The sequence below is a fragment of the Lipophrys pholis genome (genome assembly GCF_963383615.2).
Source record: "Lipophrys pholis genome assembly, chromosome: 16".
NCBI classification, from domain to species: domain Eukaryota; kingdom Metazoa; phylum Chordata; class Actinopteri; order Blenniiformes; family Blenniidae; genus Lipophrys; species Lipophrys pholis.
The window spans coordinates 20,886,018-20,905,971 of NC_137634.1; the positions used below are offsets into that span (position 1 = coordinate 20,886,018).

General features: G+C 43.1%; 1 protein-coding gene across 1 annotated transcript; it reads right to left on the reverse strand.

The window, feature by feature from the left end:
- Positions 1-3,223: 3,223 nt before the first annotated feature.
- smg6 (SMG6 nonsense mediated mRNA decay factor) lies at positions 3,224-18,025 on the reverse strand. The gene is made up of 19 exons (XM_080483611.1): positions 17,911-18,025; positions 14,244-16,611; positions 13,852-14,044; positions 13,197-13,307; positions 13,004-13,110; positions 12,719-12,797; positions 11,777-11,887; positions 11,307-11,522; positions 10,298-10,359; positions 10,008-10,153; positions 9,292-9,405; positions 8,888-9,062; positions 7,777-7,996; positions 7,427-7,606; positions 7,043-7,210; positions 6,612-6,756; positions 6,228-6,484; positions 5,737-5,818; positions 3,224-5,153 (listed from the first exon to the last, which is right to left on the reverse strand). The coding sequence occupies exons 1-19, from the start codon at positions 17,999-18,001 to the stop codon at positions 5,023-5,025; spliced, it is 4,956 nt and encodes a 1,651-aa protein (XP_080339737.1). The 5' UTR covers positions 18,002-18,025; the 3' UTR covers positions 3,224-5,022.
- Positions 18,026-19,954: the final 1,929 nt, after the last annotated feature.

Genomic DNA, 19,954 nt, shown 5'->3' on the forward strand with positions numbered 1-19,954 from the left:
ACCAGATATCACTAATACTTAACATGACTAGGTATCACTAATACTTCACATGTCCAGGTATCACTAATGCTTCAGATGACCAGGTATCACTAATACTTCATATGACCGGGTATCACTAAAACTTCACATGTCCAGGTATCACTAATGCTTCACATGACCAGGTATCACTAAAACTTCACATGTCCAGGTATCACTAATACTTCATATGACCGGGTATCACTAATACTTCACATGTCCAGGTATCACTAATACTTCACATGACCGGGTATCACTGGATGTGGAGGTACTTGGCCTCATGCACCTTCAGACACTGAGCTCCTAACCTGATTAACAGTTTCCGTCTTAACCCGGACTCCTCTAGAAATAGTCAGTAGTTAAATCTCAGACGATGCTTAAAAACTCCAGAAATCACGACAGCACACGTCAGGGAGGAAGATCAGTCCGACATAAAACACTGTTCATAACTCATCATCATGTATTCCAGTCAACAATAATACTCCAGATCTGTTTGTTTTCATTATCCAGTCATACAGATACACATGCAGGTGTTTTAAAATGTTGCACATCTTTACTGTAAATAAATCTATCCCATCTACACATTCACATTATATTAATTTATGAAAGATTAACACCGATATTTGTTATTTTGAACTGTGAGCGTAATCCTAATGGACTGAACAATACGGCATGATGTAGGACAACAACATTGAAGCACAGTCCATTAAACACGAGTATTAAGTCACATTAGGGAGAATTGCCTTCATCATTACTAAGGAGAGCAACGCGTTTATGCAATGCACCGAACGATGGTTGTGCTCATTTGCTTCTTTACTTTTCTCTGCTGTTTTCATAGAGTTTACATATCTGGTTGTTTATTCCAGATTCCGGTCGCCTCACAGGCTCCAGTTGTCACACTCAAAACAACTCAACGTCACGTCGGCTTCGGCACGACGGCCCACTTCAGAGGAGGATTACACACTCGGCTGTAATCTGCATTGAGAAAATATAAGATCTGAGCAAAGCGCCCTGGCAGCAGAGAGGTTAAAGATGGACATTCCACAACAGGCTGCAGGCTTGCGGACCAATCGGCTTCCGGCACGGGGCTGACGCGGCTCTGATTGGCTGCACGGCATCCCTGTTGTCATGATGATGGGAATCAGGTCCTGCCTGTGTGGTCTGTATCCAGGCGCAGGAGTATACTGAAGCAAATGATACGGATGGATGGGCTGCAGAACTTTCTGTTCCTGATGCACACACACTCACGCTCACATGCGTGTATGTGTGTGTGTGTGTGTATATATATATAAATATAATGTAAATACATGACCTCCATCCCCCACACCTCCCACAATATAACCACAGATATTCGTCTTTGTTCTAATGAGAAGCGTGTTTGCTGTGTTGTTGCTGCTTGCAGATGTTACATGTGAGAGGAGCGTCAGTCCCACGCGTTCTCAGGATACATTCACACCCGGTTTCTTGTTTGAGCCGAGTGAGTTATATCATGTGACGGTGAATACAGGATAGCCTCTATGCTCCCATCATGCAGTGCACCATGTGAGAAATGTTTTTCAACAATGCAGAGTAAAAGCATCAGACTCTTTATTTTTTTGCGTCTATTCATACGGCTTTATGCAATTTAGAGGTGCAGGGCAATGGACCTAATCTCAGCTCAGGGAAAATTAAGGTAGGATGTAGCGTGAACAAGTCACTGGAGCAAACACAGTGAGACGGGAAAGTTAGAGTCACAAATTAACCTCAAATGCGTGTTTTTGGACTGTGGAGAGAAAGTGGAATACCTGGAGAAAACGTGCAAATTCCAACCTACGACCTTTGCATGGTTGACCTTTGTATGGCGTCATGTTTCTCCTATTTATGAAAACAGCCTGAGATATTGGTGATGCCGCCATGATAGATAACTGCCTCACTGCTGATGAACTCGCCTCAAACCCATGCTGTCAGGGGGAGTTTGTAAAAATATGTAAAATATACTATTTTGGAGGGACATTTCACTGTATTTTGCTCCAGAAGGTTCCATTAAAATGGAATTTATGTTGAGATTGTTGTCACTTCCGGGGTGTAATGGTTTGTTTTTGTAAAAATATAGACATTTTCATTGCATATACTCATATACGCCACAACGACAAAAACTTTCAAGTTTAAATTTAAGTGTTGTTATGGGACTATTTTACCAGTCCGGCCCACTTGAGATGAAATTGGGCTGCACGTGACCTCTGAAATAAAATGTGTCCGACACCCTTGCATTAACCACAGTGCAATAAAAACATCAGTCTTCTTCACTATGTGTTGATGTATGTCCTTGTTCCTGCTCTCACACCTGTGTCATCTTCAGCTGCCACATGAGGGCACACATGTAAAGCTTTTGCTGTGTTTATGCTTGTTGACGTTTCACGTGATAATTGTGGTTTTGTCTGATTAACAATGACTTTCTAAATATGTCAGCTTCTGGAGATGATGTCTCGCAAATAGAAAGTCAAAAATCGGTCATCCAGTCATTACAAAGCTCTCGTGTATGTAAGATCTTAGTTTCAAAAGACGTTGGAATCATGTGGAAAAATGGACAAGCACTGATATAAATAAGTGAATTATGGACAGATGGACTGTATTTTTGCTTTCAGGGTTCTGAGATTGTAGACGTTGCCTCGCTGTCACTCATATCATGACTCACAGAGACACATGGACAGAACAGTCATTGTTAATCTGATTAGTGGAGCCTGTTTCTTCTCCTGTTCTGACAGGTTAAATATCCACAGTCCAACAAAGAGGATTTTCTTACAATCTTTAGTCTGCAGCGTGTTTATTTGAATGCTGTCATCCTATCCAAACAGTGCAGGCAGAAAGCCACCATCTTTTCCTGGTAAAAGGACATTTTTTCCCCCCTCAACTGTCACATCTGCAAGGCTGCACAGTGGTAGAGTGGTTTGCACACTCGCCTCACTGCAAGAGTGTCCCTAGTTTGAGCTGTGTGGAACGTGCACGCTCGTTTCCTTCCAGTCGAAAAACATGCAATCAAAGCTCACAAGTGTCTGTAAATTGCCTGTAGGAGTAAATGTGACTAAACCTCCTCATTGCTCAACTTGCTTTTCTGTCTCGTAAATAAACTTGCATTCAGCCATAGGCAGCAGAGTTAGATGAAATTTGGGTGAAAGTGTGACTGTGCGTGTGGATTGTGGATTTCTATACGATAAATGAACAAACGGGTGGCTCGAAATACTTTTATTGATGGTTGATGGAAATGTTATTTGCGTTGCGCTAATTACTCTTCTACAACACTAAAACAGCAGAATTACTCCACACGAGAGGTTGCACTGAACACCACAACAGCGACAAAACAAAGCGTCTGAAGAGAAGATCACACTAAACACCATTAACTGATCAAAGTTGTACGAGCCCGGCTAAAAATACACAGGACAAATACAGCGTGGTAGCCATCTCTATTCGTGATACTATTTTAAATGCAAACGGATGAATAGTGCATGATGCAACATACCAGAGGACACAGGTTTAGATTACGTGGATCTAAAAGCATCCAGACGGCGTAGCGCGCACACAGAAACTCAGGCTCTTCCGAGAAGAGCAATACAAAGCATTATCTTTATTTCTGAACGTTAACAATGCGGAAGTGTTGCTAATGTTTTGTTTTCTTTACAGCCTACAATATAGCAAGTGTGTTTCAACATCACTGGGAATAGATTAACTGAATAAAAGACAAAAATCACACTCTGGAGAATAAAACTTGCAATAATGATAAAAAGGAGAAATTGGAACCATTGTCGTGGAAACTAAAAAGGAGCCTACGAGTGTGAAGACGAACGGGAAATAAAGTCACCGGTGGTTCTCGATAATAACGTTTCGGCAAAGTCGTCCTCAGGGATTTTATATTTCCTTACATCGGGGCTCTTATATTATTTACTAGTACATTTTAAGTGATGCATATGATTTCATTTTCACTAAATTATCCCAAATGTAGTTAAATTTTCTGTAACTGAGTTTTTCACAAAAAAAAAAAAAAAAAGGTATTGTTGAAAACCAGAAACGAATTAAGTATTTACAAATGCATTTGCACACACATCAGATAAACATTTAATTATTCAATGTCTGGGGAAAAACTTTGCCGACGCTTATTATCCGAGACGTCCAAGATGGAAACAAAACGTCTTCAAAACCGAACACAAGAAAAATAATTACAACAAATGTTTGTGTTGTCGTTGACATTCTCTTACAACACCAGAAGATAAATTAGCATTAAACTGGAACCAAGATACTGAACAGGCATCGAGTGTTCCCTGGCTGTGCAGGAAACACTGTGCCTGCATGTGATACTCGAAAATGCCGAGTGTGCAGGAGGGCCTCTGATCACCCTCACTGCAACCGGCCACTTTTTCCTGTGCTCACACGGACCACTCGGCACTTTCTCTCCTCCTACCTTTCTCTCTGCTCTGCTGTAAAAGGCAAAGTCTGGGCTCTCAGAGGGGTGAAGGTGCAGTTCAAGACCTTCACCACTGCTGTCTGTAGCCAATCAAATGACTGGAAGATGCATTCCCCCTCTCTCTCTCTCTCTCTCTCTCCTTCCGTCATCCCCTCCATGTTTTTATTCTGCTTGCAGAGTGCACACTAAAGAGGCTCAAAGCTTCGAGGCTGGACAGAATAACCCGCAAATCAATCCACTCACTTTTACCTCCTGCTTCCCTTCCACTTCCAGCCTTGCTGAGACTTTTTTAAGTCTCCCCGCCTCTCTGGGGAAGCTCGCTGATCTTAAATACACACACGCACGCACTCCGTCACAAGGGGGAGAAGCTCGCTGAAACCACTCTGCTCTCACTACATTTGCTTTTGTTTCATTAGAAGTGGTTCCTTGCATTCTTTATCACATCCTCTCCCCCCCCCCCCCCCCCTCCTCCTCTTTTTCTTCTTCTTCTTCCTCTGCTTAAGTGTGTCCTCCTGGCTGAGTGACAAGCAGGCTTCAGCAGTTGGGTTCCTTCCATTCCGGCCCGGTCTGGTTCAGCCCACTTTGGCCCAGCTGAGGAAAGCAGGGATGTCTCTGACGGGGACGTTGCGGGTCAGAGCTTTGACGCGCAGGTTGCGGTCGTCTGTGAGGAGGACCACCTCTCTCTGGAGCCTCACTGTCCCATCTGTGTTTGAGGGGGCAGAAGAGGGGTGAGAAATCTACTCGAGGGGACTTTATTTACATTAATCTTACACGACGTGTTCTCCTGGTGTGAAGGACGTATGAGTGAGACCAGTGATTCCCAACCGGGGGGAGGGGTCACAAAGCCTTCTTGATTTTAAGGGTATAACATTTCTTTATGACTTAAAAATAGTTGAGTCTGAATTTAATTAATCTACCAAGTTCAATCTCTCAAAGTCAGCAGCAGGAGAGAATGACAGTGTGTCAGGCTAAAGAGAAAGATGAATCGGTCAAAAAGAAAAAGAGTGTACCGACAGAGTTCCATAGAATGTGGCTTCATAGAAGCAACGGACAGAATTAGGGCTTTGATGCATCGTTTGTGGTGAAAAATGGACCAATGAAAGTTGGAAACCGGAGTAAGCTGAAGCAGCACCAGACGAGACCGCGTGTAAACCCAAAGAGATTATCCTCAGAGAAAAGGAACTCATCGTTACTCATCGTAGTTCACAATGGTTGAAGATTTGCAGCCCTCAAGAAAAAGGTTGGGAATCACTGCCTTAGACCGATTTGCAGTTAACGATACGTACTTCTCTGATGAGGCATGAAGTCCTTTGCCTTGTCTTTGCAGTAGTGAAGGCAGCAGGACAGAATCACGTCATCATTGTTACCCTGAAAAAGAACAAATATCAATTCTCTGAAACATTTGCAAACATTTAAAAGCCCTAAGCAATAAAAAATAAAATAAAAATGTTTACCCAATTTTTATCTGCCATCTATTCATCTACATTATGATCTGTGCTGAATAAAGTTCACACAGAAGGTGAGAAAATACGTGTTTGGTAGATTTTCTCCACTGTGAAACAATGCTTCTTGGTAAAGATTCTTGTGCTCATCCCACAAGTGCATGTTCCTTATGAATAAGGCTTAATTCAAAAGGGAAATAAACAGAATTTTTTACTAATAGGGTTCTACTAAGTAGCATTATTACAACAAAACACATGTATGTTATAAAACAACAGCAAAAATTATTTTTTGTGCGGAAGTCGGCTGTCAAACGATAATCCTATTGAGCTCGTACCTGCTGTCCTGACGTGTCTTCACTGCGGAAGGCGATGGACTCGAGCTGATTCCCTCTGCTCGTCAGGGCTCTGAGGCACGGCTCTCGGGCTTCGAATCCTTTCTCCAAGAATGCTACTGCCGACCGGGCCTTCTCCTGCACGGCGCGCACGTGAGCCGCGCTGACATTATAGTTGCCCCGAGTGCCGGCGCTGCGCCCTCCGACGCCTCCAACGAAACCGTCCTGGCCTTTAGCCAAGCCGTCCAACTCTGTAATCACTGGGAGAACAAACTAGTTAGCATGCACAAACACACATTTCCAGTCTTTTTTTATCATTGTGAATACTACAAATTAACCATAATTCTTACTACAGAGCAAAGACATTAATCTTCTTTTTAGTCTTACCAATAAGTGGCACAACTATTATGTAAGTTCCACACTGAAGGAGTTTCTTCAACCCTCCTATATGATCAATGAATCCGTTGGTATCTGCGACCAAGAAGAGAGGCCTCACTTCCAGCTCCAACTGTCCGCTGGTTTGCAGTACTGCCTGCAACACACACACACGCACACACGCATGCAAAACAATGTGAAATTCAGCTGGTCACAGCTTCATACACACGACCTGCACCATCTGCACATTAAACTAATGCAACACTAACGCAAACGGAATTTCTAAATGCATCAAAGATGCTTCTGTCTTTAATGCAATTTGATAAAATGATCTTATGGTGGATATTGTTTGATCCAACATTGCTTTTCAAATATTTAAAGCCCCAAATACGGATTAGAAGAGGCATATTGCTTGGTGTGTTTTGTACAAACGTCTGGTTTACCTGGATTTTATCCTCGCGCTTCTGCTGCTGTGCCAGTTTGTTAGCGAGGGCGTGGCGTCGTGCTTTCAGCTGCCTGATGTCATTCTCGCTGTCTCCCGCCTCCTCAGCGTCCTCCTCTTCCTCAGAGGCAGAGAGAGATGACTCTGCCTCCAGTATGACATCATCGCCCTGCCAAACAGACCGGAAGAAGACACAGTTTCCCCCATTTGACTTTCACTTACATGAAAGCTTCTGCACGTCTGCAGTGAAATTTTCACTTTGCACTTTCATAATTTTTGTGAAAGAAAAGGCTTTAAAGAAAGGGGAAGGCACTCAGATGAAAAGAAAAGAGGGAGCTAAGTGAAAACGGAAGGTTATTAGAGGACGAGTGGGAGAGACAGTCACCTCTCGCTCTGTTAGGGACTCCTGTTTGCTCCTCGTGTCCACCGAGTGGTTAGGTGGAGGAGAAGTTGCCACAGAGACGTATTTGCCTCCCTTGAAAGCCAACAAAGGCTCTTCCTGTCCACACAAAGCTTCCAGAAAGTACTTCAGCACCGTCACTCGCTTGCAATCCGCTGCTATTGCCTGAGGACAGAGGATGGGAGCAAAGTGCATGAAAACCGCCAGCGGATGTGGTGAATGTCAAACCCTGCCACTAAATAGGCAAACAATCACCATTTCCATATTACTTTAAGTATATCTGGGGTTGTTGGGTGTCACGGGACAATGACATTATAGCCTTTTACGTTACTCACCATGTCCGTGTGTCCGTCCGTGTAACACGGCTCCTGTGGAGCGGCCAGCAGAGGCACAAAGCCTGCCAGCAGCCTGTCCTCCTTCAGCTGAAGCACCGTCAGCTCCTCATCTCCCTCCACTTCTTCTGTGTCGGCTTTGTACAGCGGCAGCTCCTCATGATCCACGCCAGCCAGGACGTTACACAGGTCCGCCAGGCACTGCCAAACATCAGGGCTGCAGCTGGTAGGAGGGAAACAGCGAGCGAGGTTAAGGGAAGAGCTTAATTGATTAAAAGGAGGCGTCAGAGTGCCAGCTCAGGCAGTGAAGATGAAAAACAGTGTCTGATTCCTGCTTTCATTAATAGTTTTGATGACAGTATATTAGTCACATATTTATAGAGAATCCAGTGTGTGTGTGTGTGTGTGTGTGTGTGTGTGTGTGTGTGTGTGTGTGTGTGTGTGTGTGTGTGTGTGTGTGTGTGTGTGTGTGTGTGTGTGTGTGTGTGTGTGTGTGTGTGTGTGTCCATCCGTTTCCACTCTGACAGTCAAGTTAGGTCAAAACCTGTCATGCAGTGGTGTCTGGACTTCAGCTGCTCGTCAGGGCCTGCAGCATTTTTCTGTCCCCGAACCCGGAGCAGGAGAGAAATTCTGCCATATTCACCACGCTGAGCATTAAAGAAAACCACCTATACTGTTTTCTGCTTTTCCGGTGTTCGGCCTGCTGATGGCCTGTTTTGGCTGGTGGGAATATGCTCCCAACAGACATTGTACATTTCCTTATCACCAGGCAGACATAAGCAGCTTGTTGGTTAACATCGGGGAGAGTTCACAAGTCAACCTCCACCAGTATTATGGAAGATTTAGGATGTATTTTTTTATTTCACCTCTATATAAATTGTACTAGTCATTTTACCAGTAAATCCTATTGAGATCAAGATTTCTATTAGTTTCTCTCTCAAGACAAATCCATTTACATTCCTAATTCACAGGAGTATTAATGATAATTAAGTTCATTATTAGATGCAAGTGTTTGTAGCTTTAGATCTGATTGCAAATTGAGCCATGACCAGAGTGCATATTATAAACAGGCAGTTTTGCATAAGAACTGTCAGGGCCTGTCTAACACACTCACTCCATACTGCAGGGAGGTGGGTTCCACTGGTCGGGGTGTCCCAGCATCCAGTCAGACCAGACTTTGATGCTTGGCAGCAGTTCTTTCAGATCCAATGGGAAGGCTGAGACTCTCACAATACCCTCCAGCTCCTCCGCTTTACCCTCCTCCTCTCCATCTGCTACAGGGACTTGTTCTGAAAGAGAGGAGATGTATAACTACAGCACTCAACAGCACACAATCAAACTGAAACACTGGGTCAATACGCTAAGCGTTCATACGAAGAAAAAAGTTCAAGACAAGAAGTCTGAAAAAACGTCACCTGAAATGTCAACTAAAACGGTTTGGTGACTTACAGTTGCTAAAATCGGAAACACCTGATCATAACAGCAGGAGAGCTTTAAATAAATCCTGAGAGGATGTACCTGTAGGAGTTTCTTTGAGCAGCTCTGTGCAGCGCTGCACCAGCAGAGCAAACATGCCGAGGCCCAGGGCAGTGCTTTGCTCTTGTAAAACAGTTCGTACTTCCCCCTCCTCCCCTGACAGAGACAAGAATAAGTGAATGATCTGTGTACAAACGCAGCACGTTTCGATCGCAACTTCATGCTCGACAAAACGACAAAATTATACAGCTTTTTAAAAAAGGAAAATAAAATCAGTACGGAATTTTAAACTGACAAAAGATGAAACATTTCACATTTCAGAGCTTCAATATGTCTCGAACATGGAATCATTTTACCAGTGGGTATTATTTATCTCGTCATACACTGCTCAGTACGATAGTGTAATGTGGCATTTGAAACAATATTTTATAAACATGTCCCCAATGCGTCTATTGTCACTTGTTTTATGGATACTGTGAATACTGCGTCAGATTATTTTCCTATTTTAAGAGATTTTCAAGCTTTGGGATCATTATTCAGCTCCTAGCCAAGCAATACCTGCAGTACAACTATCTTTTCACGCCTTGTGTAAGTGTTATGAGCTCATCACTGTTGGTTTGGAAGAAATGAGAGAGTAATAAATAAACAACCTTACATAAAGAGTTGTTTGAATGCCAGGAATCTTCTTATTGCAGATACATACTATAAAGGAATTATTTTAAGAGAATAATTGTGTGTTGAGAGGCATGCAGCCTAACCTCTGCTGTGAGCGTAGTGTATGGTGAACATGTTGATGGTGATGATCTGCAGCAGGTGGGTGCTGCCCAGCAGAGACGGGCCGTGCTGCAGCAGCGTCCTGAACTCCTGCAGAACGCGGCTCGCCACTCCCGGGAAGGTTTCCATGCTGTGAAGGTAAGGCAGAAACGTTCGTGCTAATCAACCAGTGACACGGACATGGGAGGCATTTCTTCTTAAATCTCATTTTCATCCATTTGAGACCAATTCAGTCCCTGAACTGGGGAGCTGGAGTGCACAGGACACCACTCACCCCACTTTTGTAAAGAGCTTTCCATGCGCATGGAGGAAACTCAGAATGAATCTCTTGTTCAGCTGCAGAAACAGAAGAAGGCCAAAAGAAAAACAAGTGTTACTCATCGTTGTGCAACATTTTTTTATTTAGCTACAAACCTACAAGTGCAGCCCGGGAAAAAAGGACTCGCTCTTTATTCAATGAGAAAAGGTTTGAGAGCTGACGTCAACATTTTGATACTCCCGGGAAAACCAACTATAAGGTTAACAGGAAATGATTTAAAGGCTATTGAGGCCAGCAAAGAGGACAGAGAAAAAGGAAAATGAAACAAAAGCATCCGTTCACCTCGACTTTTAGCGACACAAACAATTTAACAGAACAAGTGAATGTAGTAATATATAAGATATCAGCAGGTGAAACAATTCAGACGTTCCCAAGGTGTAGTACAAGCACAACAATCCCTCGGTCTACTGACACATGTTGCAGACAATGAATTTATGAATTGGGTGCTTGGTGAGTCAACAATGCTGCCACCAACATTCAATTGTGCCCCCGAAAACATGCTCAGTTATAAACTGCGAATCAGAGCTGCTGCCATGTTGCACATTCAGTGTCTTCTGTGTAGACATGGTGTGTCTCTCTCCTTGTCCCCTTGTCCCCTCTGTCTCTCCACTCCCGACTCTCACTCACTGATTATTGATGGAATAGCAGCAAACAAAAGAAGGACCTTCAGTGACTGCATCAGAGTACTTATACCAGCTCATAAATAGAGCACGAGTCAATGCAGGCATTAACAGAGGAAAAGAAAAGGGTAAAAAAAAACAACCAAAGAGGACTGAGAGCATAATTAAATGACAGGAAATGAACACAGATAAATGACAGGAAATGTTTAGAAGAAAAAAGAAAAGGAGCACTAAGGGAATTAATGAAACTTAAAAAAATATATATAACTTAGAGGCCAAACTGTATGAGAAGAATAAAATTGCACAAAGGGAATAGATATTAAGCTGAAAGAAACCGTGCTTACATCAGACGCGCTCAGACTACTCAGCTCTCCATCCTGCTCAGAGTCTCTGCTGGACTCGCTGCCTCCTCTCTGAGACCAAGAGGTTGCTGCTTGTCCGCTGGGGCGAATCCAGATCTCCACACGCGCTCCCTCTTCCCCTCGTCCTCTTCCTCGAACAGCTGGACCCTTGGAGCCTCCCTCATGCTCCTGCTTCCTCCTTCGCTCAAGCTGCTCAGCCTGCGAGTCAAAAGTCTATAAATACGAAGGACAAGCTCTGCGTGCCGTCAAAACACAAGACAAAATGATTAATTATCCAGATTGTAGAAATTCAGGTTGCAGGAAACTTTTGAAGATTCTATCATACAACTCCTGACCAACTTCCTCTCAAATTGAATGTTAACAAGTCACGAAGGTTAATTTCAAAGTTGCACGTGTTAGAAGTGAGTTGAGACATCTTGAGCATTGGTTAGTGGGCAGGGTGTGTTCCTGACCTTACGCTTGGCTTCTTCAAACAGACTCATGAGGCTCTCTTTGGCGGTCAGAATGGGGTTGGACGCCGCCAGGCTTCGCATGTAATAATACACCGCGTCTAACTTGCGCTTCTGTAGGCGAGGGATTTGGGACAACGACAGAATAGAGGTATTACACACAAGGCTGCGTCAACATATATTATGAATACAACTGTGCCACAACTGAAAATATATATCCAAAAAGCAAAAAAAAAAAAACATTTTCCACAGTTTTCGTCTGACCCCGGCGACTATGTACAGCGTGGACAGCAAAATGTTTTATTTTAAATGAAAACTGAGAATGAACTGATCAAGATATGAATCAAATTAATCAGACGGTCCACACAGCTCCAGAAGTTTCTTTCTGTATGTTTATACAAACCGCAGTCTCTTTTCTGTTTCTATAGCCGACCAGGATTTTGTCTCCCAAGAGGTTTTTTATTCATTAAACAGAAATCCTACTTTACACTTTTAGTGATTTTCCAGCCATCAACACAACTTGTGCTATTCAGTGTGCGCTGGCTTTGTTTCCTCCTTTCAGTACAGAAACTGTTCCTGCTGATTTGGGTGAATCATCTACAACTCTTTGCTTTATCATTAGTCAAAGTGGCAGACATGAATCAGTCCGCCCTGATTCATGTAACGAGCTTTTAAAATGTAAAAATTACACTGCAGCCACAGGAAGAGGCATTATCCTTTGATCCTGTACAATGTGGACACTGGGTGTTCAAAGAGCTCTTCCTCACACTGTTCTTTAAATTATGATGAGAACAGACTCATATTTGAGCTGAGAACAGACTTGTCTGTGTGGCATCTATCTGTCTATTTCAAGTGAAACCTACTGAAGAACAGAACCTCGAATACAAAACAAGTGGCATTGTCTAGTCATTTCTAATTCATCCAAGTGTGGACTGCATTACTTACCGTATAGACTGCCAACAGAGCCAGCTGGTTGTATGGTCGGCCATTTTTGGGAGCAATCTGTTGGGCTTTCAGATACCAGCTGAGAAAAAAAAAAGAAAGAAAGCATGTTGTCATGAGAAAGTAACAGTGAAACTGTTAAGGGATGTACTCCACCTCTGGAACGGATGTTAAAACGATCAGATATTTAGATGTGTAGGGATTGATAGTTATCCACAAATAAACACACATAAAAATGATTTCACAAATAAAATGACAGGAATTTGAAACACCAGAATCCCAGCTTACCTGCGAGCTTTGCCGTAGTTGGCAGAGTCACTGGCTTGCTCCCGGTAGCGTGCAATATCGCCCTGACAAATCATACAGCGCTGCGCGCTTATAAGTGCATACTTCACCTTTGAAAACACAAAAACAACACATGCCGTCACACAGCTTTCACACTTGTCGGTTTTAATGAGATTACGAGTGAAAAGTGTGTTACCGTTTTGCGTAAAGGCCGAGCCCTGATCGCCATGCCGTCCATGTAATGCTCTAACTTGAACTGGTACACTGTCTGGAGCTTCTGAAGCAGCACATCAAAGAATTGTGCTCCCTGTATAAAATAAGACAATATAAAAAAGCTCAACTTTACGAGTTATATTCAAAGTCTGGTGAAGTATAGACAAGAATTATGAATTCAGTATTGCCTGTGTCACTAATAGACTAATATGTTAATGACGTGACAAATTAGGGACATACAAATCATTTATGTGATATTCAGTAGCTTGAGTGTGATTTAGAAAGACATCCACCCTCTGTTGTACGTTTCCGACCCTCCTGCTAAAAAATTATTTTTCGCAAAGGGGGATAATATTATATCTCTCCTCTGTTGTGATTGAAATAAATCAAGAATAAGTCTGTACAACTCACACACATGCAACATTTATTATGCCCTTGCATTTCATTTTGCCTGGATTAAACCATTTAATTATACTGAAAGATTGAATTGAGACGCTTTTGTGGTTACATGTATTATAATCAAGTGAAACTTAGTGTAGAAATGATCTGATTTACATTCATGTAGCACCAAACTTGCTTTAGACTGGCGAGATGTTAAGTTAGTAGAATACCAGACTTTAGGTTGGCGTCTGTCTCACCTCATCGAGCAGCGTCAGCAGCATGTTTCTGATATGAGGGGAGTTGTCACAGTTGGGGTCTTTAAGCAGTTGGCGGAAGCGCTCTATGACCTGGTAAAAAACATTCTTCCACAGAGCCTGATCCACGTTCTGAGAGTCTGAGAACTCGATGTCTGTCAGGACGACCTGCTCGTACAGCCCCAGAAGGTCCGCTCTATTGAGAGAACGCCAGAGAGAGAGAGAGAGAGAGAGAGAGGGGTCATTGCAACTCCCCTGTTCAGTTGGTTAATTATTACTACTAAATGGCAACTGTCTGTCAAACAAGCAGGAAAAGACCGATAACAACAAAACATCTAAACACGTACAACCTCCGAAAAGGTCATTAACAGATCACTTCTCCTGGACATGCTCACCTCAGCTGGGTCATGCGGTCCAGTCCATCAGCGCTCACCCTGTCCCTGGACAGCAGATTACTGAGCTGCAGCTCCTGTGTGTCTGCAGCCCTCAGCAGCCTCCCAAGCTCACCCCTGGCTTGTTGCTCCACCTCTTCGAGTGTCAAAGAACCTCCTGCTCCTGTGTGTGGATAGCCAGCTCCTCTGTAACTCCCACAGAACTGACCCACACCGGGGCTCGGGTACACACCGTTAGCCATCTGATAGGGCCCCATGTGATAAGGGTATGGATAGCGCTGGCTGTTGGTGGTGCCGGGATTATGTGGGTTGCTTGTGGGCATTGAGTAGCCATAGGGGTTATCAGAGTTTTGGAATTTGTAGAAGGCCATGGCAGCAGCCTGCTGGGAGCGAAAGTGCTCTCCTTGTGGGACTGGGGGACTGCCCGCAACCTCATCGTCAGTATCCAGGAAGTGAAGCTGTCCATATCCAGTCCCTGTCTGAAGATATACAGGCTGATGGACAGACGAATGCAGCGCAGATTGAGTGTTGGCGAGAGCGGGCTTCTGGTCGGGGTTATTTGGATCCCAGAGTCGCCTTACTCCCCCTCCTCTCCCACCTCTGCTTCTACTGGCCGCACCTCCCCTTGAGCCACCAAAAAGCATTCTCTGGCCTACTTCAGGTGTGTTAGAGATGTCCGTGCGTGCGGGAAGCACTAAAATCCCACCACCTCTGCCACGAGGAGCCAGGCCTTGCTTGCGTTTGTGCGCCTCTCCACTATGTGACGAGGAAACTGCATGTTTTTGTAGAGAAACCTTGAGGATTCCCCGGCCTCCACCTTTGATTCCCTTTGGTCCGTTTCTTTCCTCCCTTTGTCTTTCATTACCCAGCTCTTCTTTCCCAACTCTTCTCCTCCGATTATCAGCTCTGTCACTCATTTCACTTCCGTCTTCGGTGGAGGATTCCTCATTGGTTGTCCAGCTCCGCAAATGACTCCTTCGTCCTTCTTTGCTGGTTGAGGTGACCTCTTTGTTATTGTGTCCCAGGCCTGAGCGTGGCCAGTTCGTGCTCTCCACATGCTTTCCTCCTCCAGGGCCATCGAGACTGGTCACACTGCTGGCTGAGCTGCTGCTGTAATTACGATTTCTGGAGCGTCGAATGTCTGACTTAGAGTAGCGTTTTGAAGTTGTCATTGGGACATTTGAATTAGATCGGTTTTTATCACCTTTTTCAACGGTCCTTCGCAAATTTCTTTCAGACCTGGCTTCTTCCTCAACATCTCCAGGCCTGCTGTTGTTATTGTCATCTCCTTTTCGTTTTTCTCTGTGACTCTCTCTTCTTTTGCTTTGGTTTGTCTCCCCTGCTCTGTCCGCTTTTTTTCCATCACCTTCACAAGCTTTCTTGTCTCTTTCTCCCTCAGCTTTACCTTGACGGCTTTTTCCTCCTCCACTGACTTCGTCTCTTCTTGATTCCTGATTTTTCTCTTTCTCCACTCCTTTTTTCCTGCGGTTTCCTCTTTCTCGCTTCTTCTCTGCCTTTCCTTCTTCGCTTCTTGTTCCAGCACCTTGACCTTTCTTTTCCTTGTCAGTTGTTTCCCCTCTACTGCTACTTGATTCCCCAACATCTTGGTCTCTACTCTTGTCTATAATGCAAATTTTTTCGATTTTACTTGTAATTTTCTCCACTGATGCATCAGAAGGTAATGAAGTTGTCTCCACACGGGGGCTTCCTTGCTTTCTGTTCGACAACCTTTGGTTTTCTCGTATAGACGTTGCTTCTTTATCATTCCCTCCTTGCCTTTGCACACATTTTTTGTTCTCTTCTCTTTCTCCTGTACCCCTTTGAGACTCCGGATCATTTCTTTGCTCATACTTCTTAGGGGGAGGCTTATCTTGCTCCCTCGTCCCTCTAGATTCCTTTCCCTGAGTGCTTCTCCGGCTTCCAGGTTGATAAAATTCCCGATCAGGTTTGCGGGCTCTCTTTGTGAGCTTTGTAGCTCCAGCAGGTTCCTGTTGATCTCGCTCTTTTTCATCAAAGCTCTTTTCATCATTTGTATCTGCTTTCGTCTGAGGCTGGCTGCCCGTTCCACAGCTCTGGGTATTTCTGCCATCACCTCTCATTCTGTCTTCTGTCTTTTTAGTGTTCCCACCCTCACCGTCTGTGCACCCTCGTCTCTCAGGAACACTTTGAGAAACACCCTTCTTCTCACTCTGTGATGATTGATCATGTTCAAATGAATCAGCATGTGGAGGATCACTTTGATCGGGATCCCCCTCCTCACTGTCGAGATGGCCTCGTCCTTGGCCAGGCGCCGGGTGGTACCGCTGAAGATCAGAACGTTTTCCCTCGCGCTTCCTCTGTTGCTTATGTGTGTGATGCTCCTGTGGTTCCTCTGGAGATGAAAGAAATTAACACATTAAAACTGAGCACCAACACACAACAGTTACACTTTTCAGTGATAAAGATGTCGACCTACAGCAATAACAGCCCATTTGTATTTGATGATTTCTTTAGCTCACCACACCTGAAGGGACTAAGGTGTTAGTACTACTTGTCTTTAATGGGTCAACTCAATGTTAGACAATGCAATAACAGTATTATTACCATTAAAGGACAGCTTATCAAAGCTCAATAAACCCCAGAAGGTAAAATGGTCAACAAAAGGTCTGTTGCAGATAGCTGCCATGTTAACATTTTATTTATACTCTTGGGTTTAGTCCCAAAATGCAACATTGTTATCTTTATCCTGAGATACTGAATAAAGTAATGGTCACAAAGAGAAATTAGCTCAATACAAACACAATGACAACTGTGAGGAGATGAAAAAGTCACCATAAACAATTGTAGCCTGGTATAAAACAACTATTGGAAAGACACAAGCAGAGACAACACAAACACAACATAACCCCCCAAACACACAACTGAGTCTCACAAAATGCAAAATCTTACAAACACAAAAATAATCAGAAAAATACACAACAGACACAAAACTTTGAGAAATAAAGACAAATATCAAATTGCAGAGAACAAAACTTGAAGGCTTAATAAATTGATACAATCAAACACAAATATGGACTAAACAATCACACAGATTAGTAAGACAATCGAAACATAAAGATAAATCCCATAAAGAGTTGTATGTTTGTCAAGCCAACCTTCTCAAAATGTCTACGGATTAATTTACAGTGAAAACAATTGGCTTTTCCTAACTTGTAGCTACAATGATATTGGCAACAGCTTCAAACAAACCAAAGATGGAAAAAAATAGTATTTGATCAATTAAATTCCCTAAAATAGGAGCTTTTTAAGCGACAGGTTGATACAATCAGCGGTGACGTTAGCTAGCTGTCTGAGCAGAAACGAAAGTGGAAATTACATTGAAATATTACATTTTTATTGACGATATAAATTAAGTATGGGGTTCGGGACAAGTCATAGAAGTCGGACGATCATAATCGACATATTTATTCGTGGAAATACTGGCACAGCGGCTGCGATGGGTCGAAGGGGGCGTTTTAAAAACAACGCGGGACTGAAGAATGGACGCGACGAGGGAGCTAACAACATTAGCTGCTTCCAAACTTAGCAACTCCCCGAGCCACTTTCAGCTCACTTGTGACACTTCAAAGGTGATGATAACCCACTTGTTCAGGGGCATGCTTCTCCCTGGAAAGACACTTCTCTATGTTACCTTTCTGAAAGTCGTCAATGTTGCCTGAACTCGACGCTTCAGCTCGGAGTTCCGCAGCTGAGATTCGCACTCTATCCAGTTCGTTCGCCATCTTGGCTCTCACTCAAACAAACACAAACAGTACGGCGGCCCACAAGGGTCACGCTTTATTTCACTGGCGCAAATCATCCTGGGTAATGTAGTCGCTTTTGTGAGTCGCGTTTATAGGTAGTTTAGCTGTGTTTGTTAGTGTCTGGTTATGGTAAATAAGTACATCCCATGCGTATCTTATTTCTAAAATGTCTACTTATCAATAAATAACTCCAATAGGAAAATACATAATGCTTGTATCCTCATGCTACACTCAGTTGTCGTCTTAACATACAGTCCTGACGCACTGCAGCCCTGTGTTATGGTTTATATGGTGACTTGGGAAGAAGTTCAAGTGTTGACATTATGGGGCTGTCTGGTAAAGATTTGAGTCATCATCAAGGGCTGGTTTAAGGAAAAACAATTTGAATAAAAAATAAAGTAAGAAAATATTACGATCACAAAATAACTATTGGCCTCCTTTAAAGGAAGCTGTTGATGTTAAAAATGTTAGATGCTTCATTTAAGATTGTAGTATTTTTATAACAGTGCACTGCTTCTATTGTTATAGAATCATGAAATGGATTTAAATTCATTAACAGAACTGCTTGTCAATGGACGGTACATCATCTTCTTCTTCTTCCACTGAAACTTTAGTATTTTGGGTAATTTTGGAGGCTATATGATTAATTACAAATTACAGTCACTGACTACAATTAATATAGCTTAAGGTCTTGAAGATCCCCTCCACCTCTGGTCAAATGATGAAGAATTAACATTGTTGACTATATTAGATGTTTTATGTTGTCCTTTCTTTTGAAATGTTAAATTATATGCTCGGCCACTGAGTGGTGCAGTGGTTAGTGCACTTACCTCACAGTGAGAAGGTCTGGGTTCAAGCAACTGCCAGGCATTTTTGTATGGAGTTTACATGTTGTCCCCATGTGTCCGTGGATTTCCTTCTACACTCCAAAAACATGCAAATCAGGTTAATTGGTGACCCTAGATTGTCCCTATGTGAGTGTGTGTGGTTATCAGTCCCTGTGTTGGACTGGCAACCCGTTCACGGTTTATCCTGCCCTCACCCATAGTTAACTGGGATCGGTTTCAGCACCCCAACCCTGAACAGGTTTAAGTAGTAACTGAGATGTATGGTTGGTTGAAAATATATGCTACTATGGAGATTGACAGAACGTTTGTGACAGGGGATTGACAAGCAAAGTCAACATCTTGACAAAATTTTCATCTGTGCTTTTATTTCAAACATAATGAATAATAACGAAGTAATGAAAATAAATTCAACATGCTCAAAAAGGAGCAAGAAGAAGCATAAGCTTAGGAAATCCTACACACCCATTTTGACAATTGTGTTTGATAATGTAGCTCGTATTCATAATATTATGCCAGATTAATATACTGAAGTGATTAACAGTTAATTGAAATTCATTTACATGCTGATTTTATAAGTAGTCTGTGCTACAGTTTGTTTTAAATGTGTGGCATTCTGACTGTTATGTAATTATTACGTAGGCCTTGACCTACATAAGGGGCCTGGGGGGAAGGGACTTAAGGAGTCTGACAATATACACTCAACACACACATTTCCTACACTGTACATAGTATTTCATTCCCTAATCTGTCCACTAGATGTCAGGATTGATTACTTGTTCTCTGTTTTTTTTTCAACCACGATGTCCAAACATTTTTGTTGGCCCAGTAACAAACTTTAGTTTGAAGTTATTCCACTGTGGTCCACCATGTTTTCTCTCCTCTCTCCCCTCTCATTCCTCCAATATGAACTGACTTCCCAATCTGTGTGTGTGTGTGTGTGTGTGTGTGTGTGTGTGTGTGTGTGTGTGTGTGTGTGTGTGTGTGTGTGTGTGTGTGTGTGTGTGTGTGTGTGTGTGTGTGTGTGTGTGTGTGTGTGAGAGAGAAGGTGAGGACATGTTAGCAGAAGTTCAGAGTGAGACAGGCT

Bases quoted from the DNA above. Each gene is read 5' to 3' on its own strand.
- smg6 (XM_080483611.1), bottom strand. From the start codon at position 18,001: ATGGCGAACGAACTGGATAGAGTGCGAATCTCAGCTGCGGAACTCCGA. The intron at 7,997-8,887 runs GTGAGTGTGTTA...CCCTCCTACCAG, and splicing joins CCACCTCCCTGCAGTATGGA to CTGCAGCCCTGATGTTTGGC. The intron at 7,607-7,776 runs GTGAGTAACGTA...CTCTGTCCTCAG, and splicing joins CGGACGGACACACGGACATG to GCAATAGCAGCGGATTGCAA.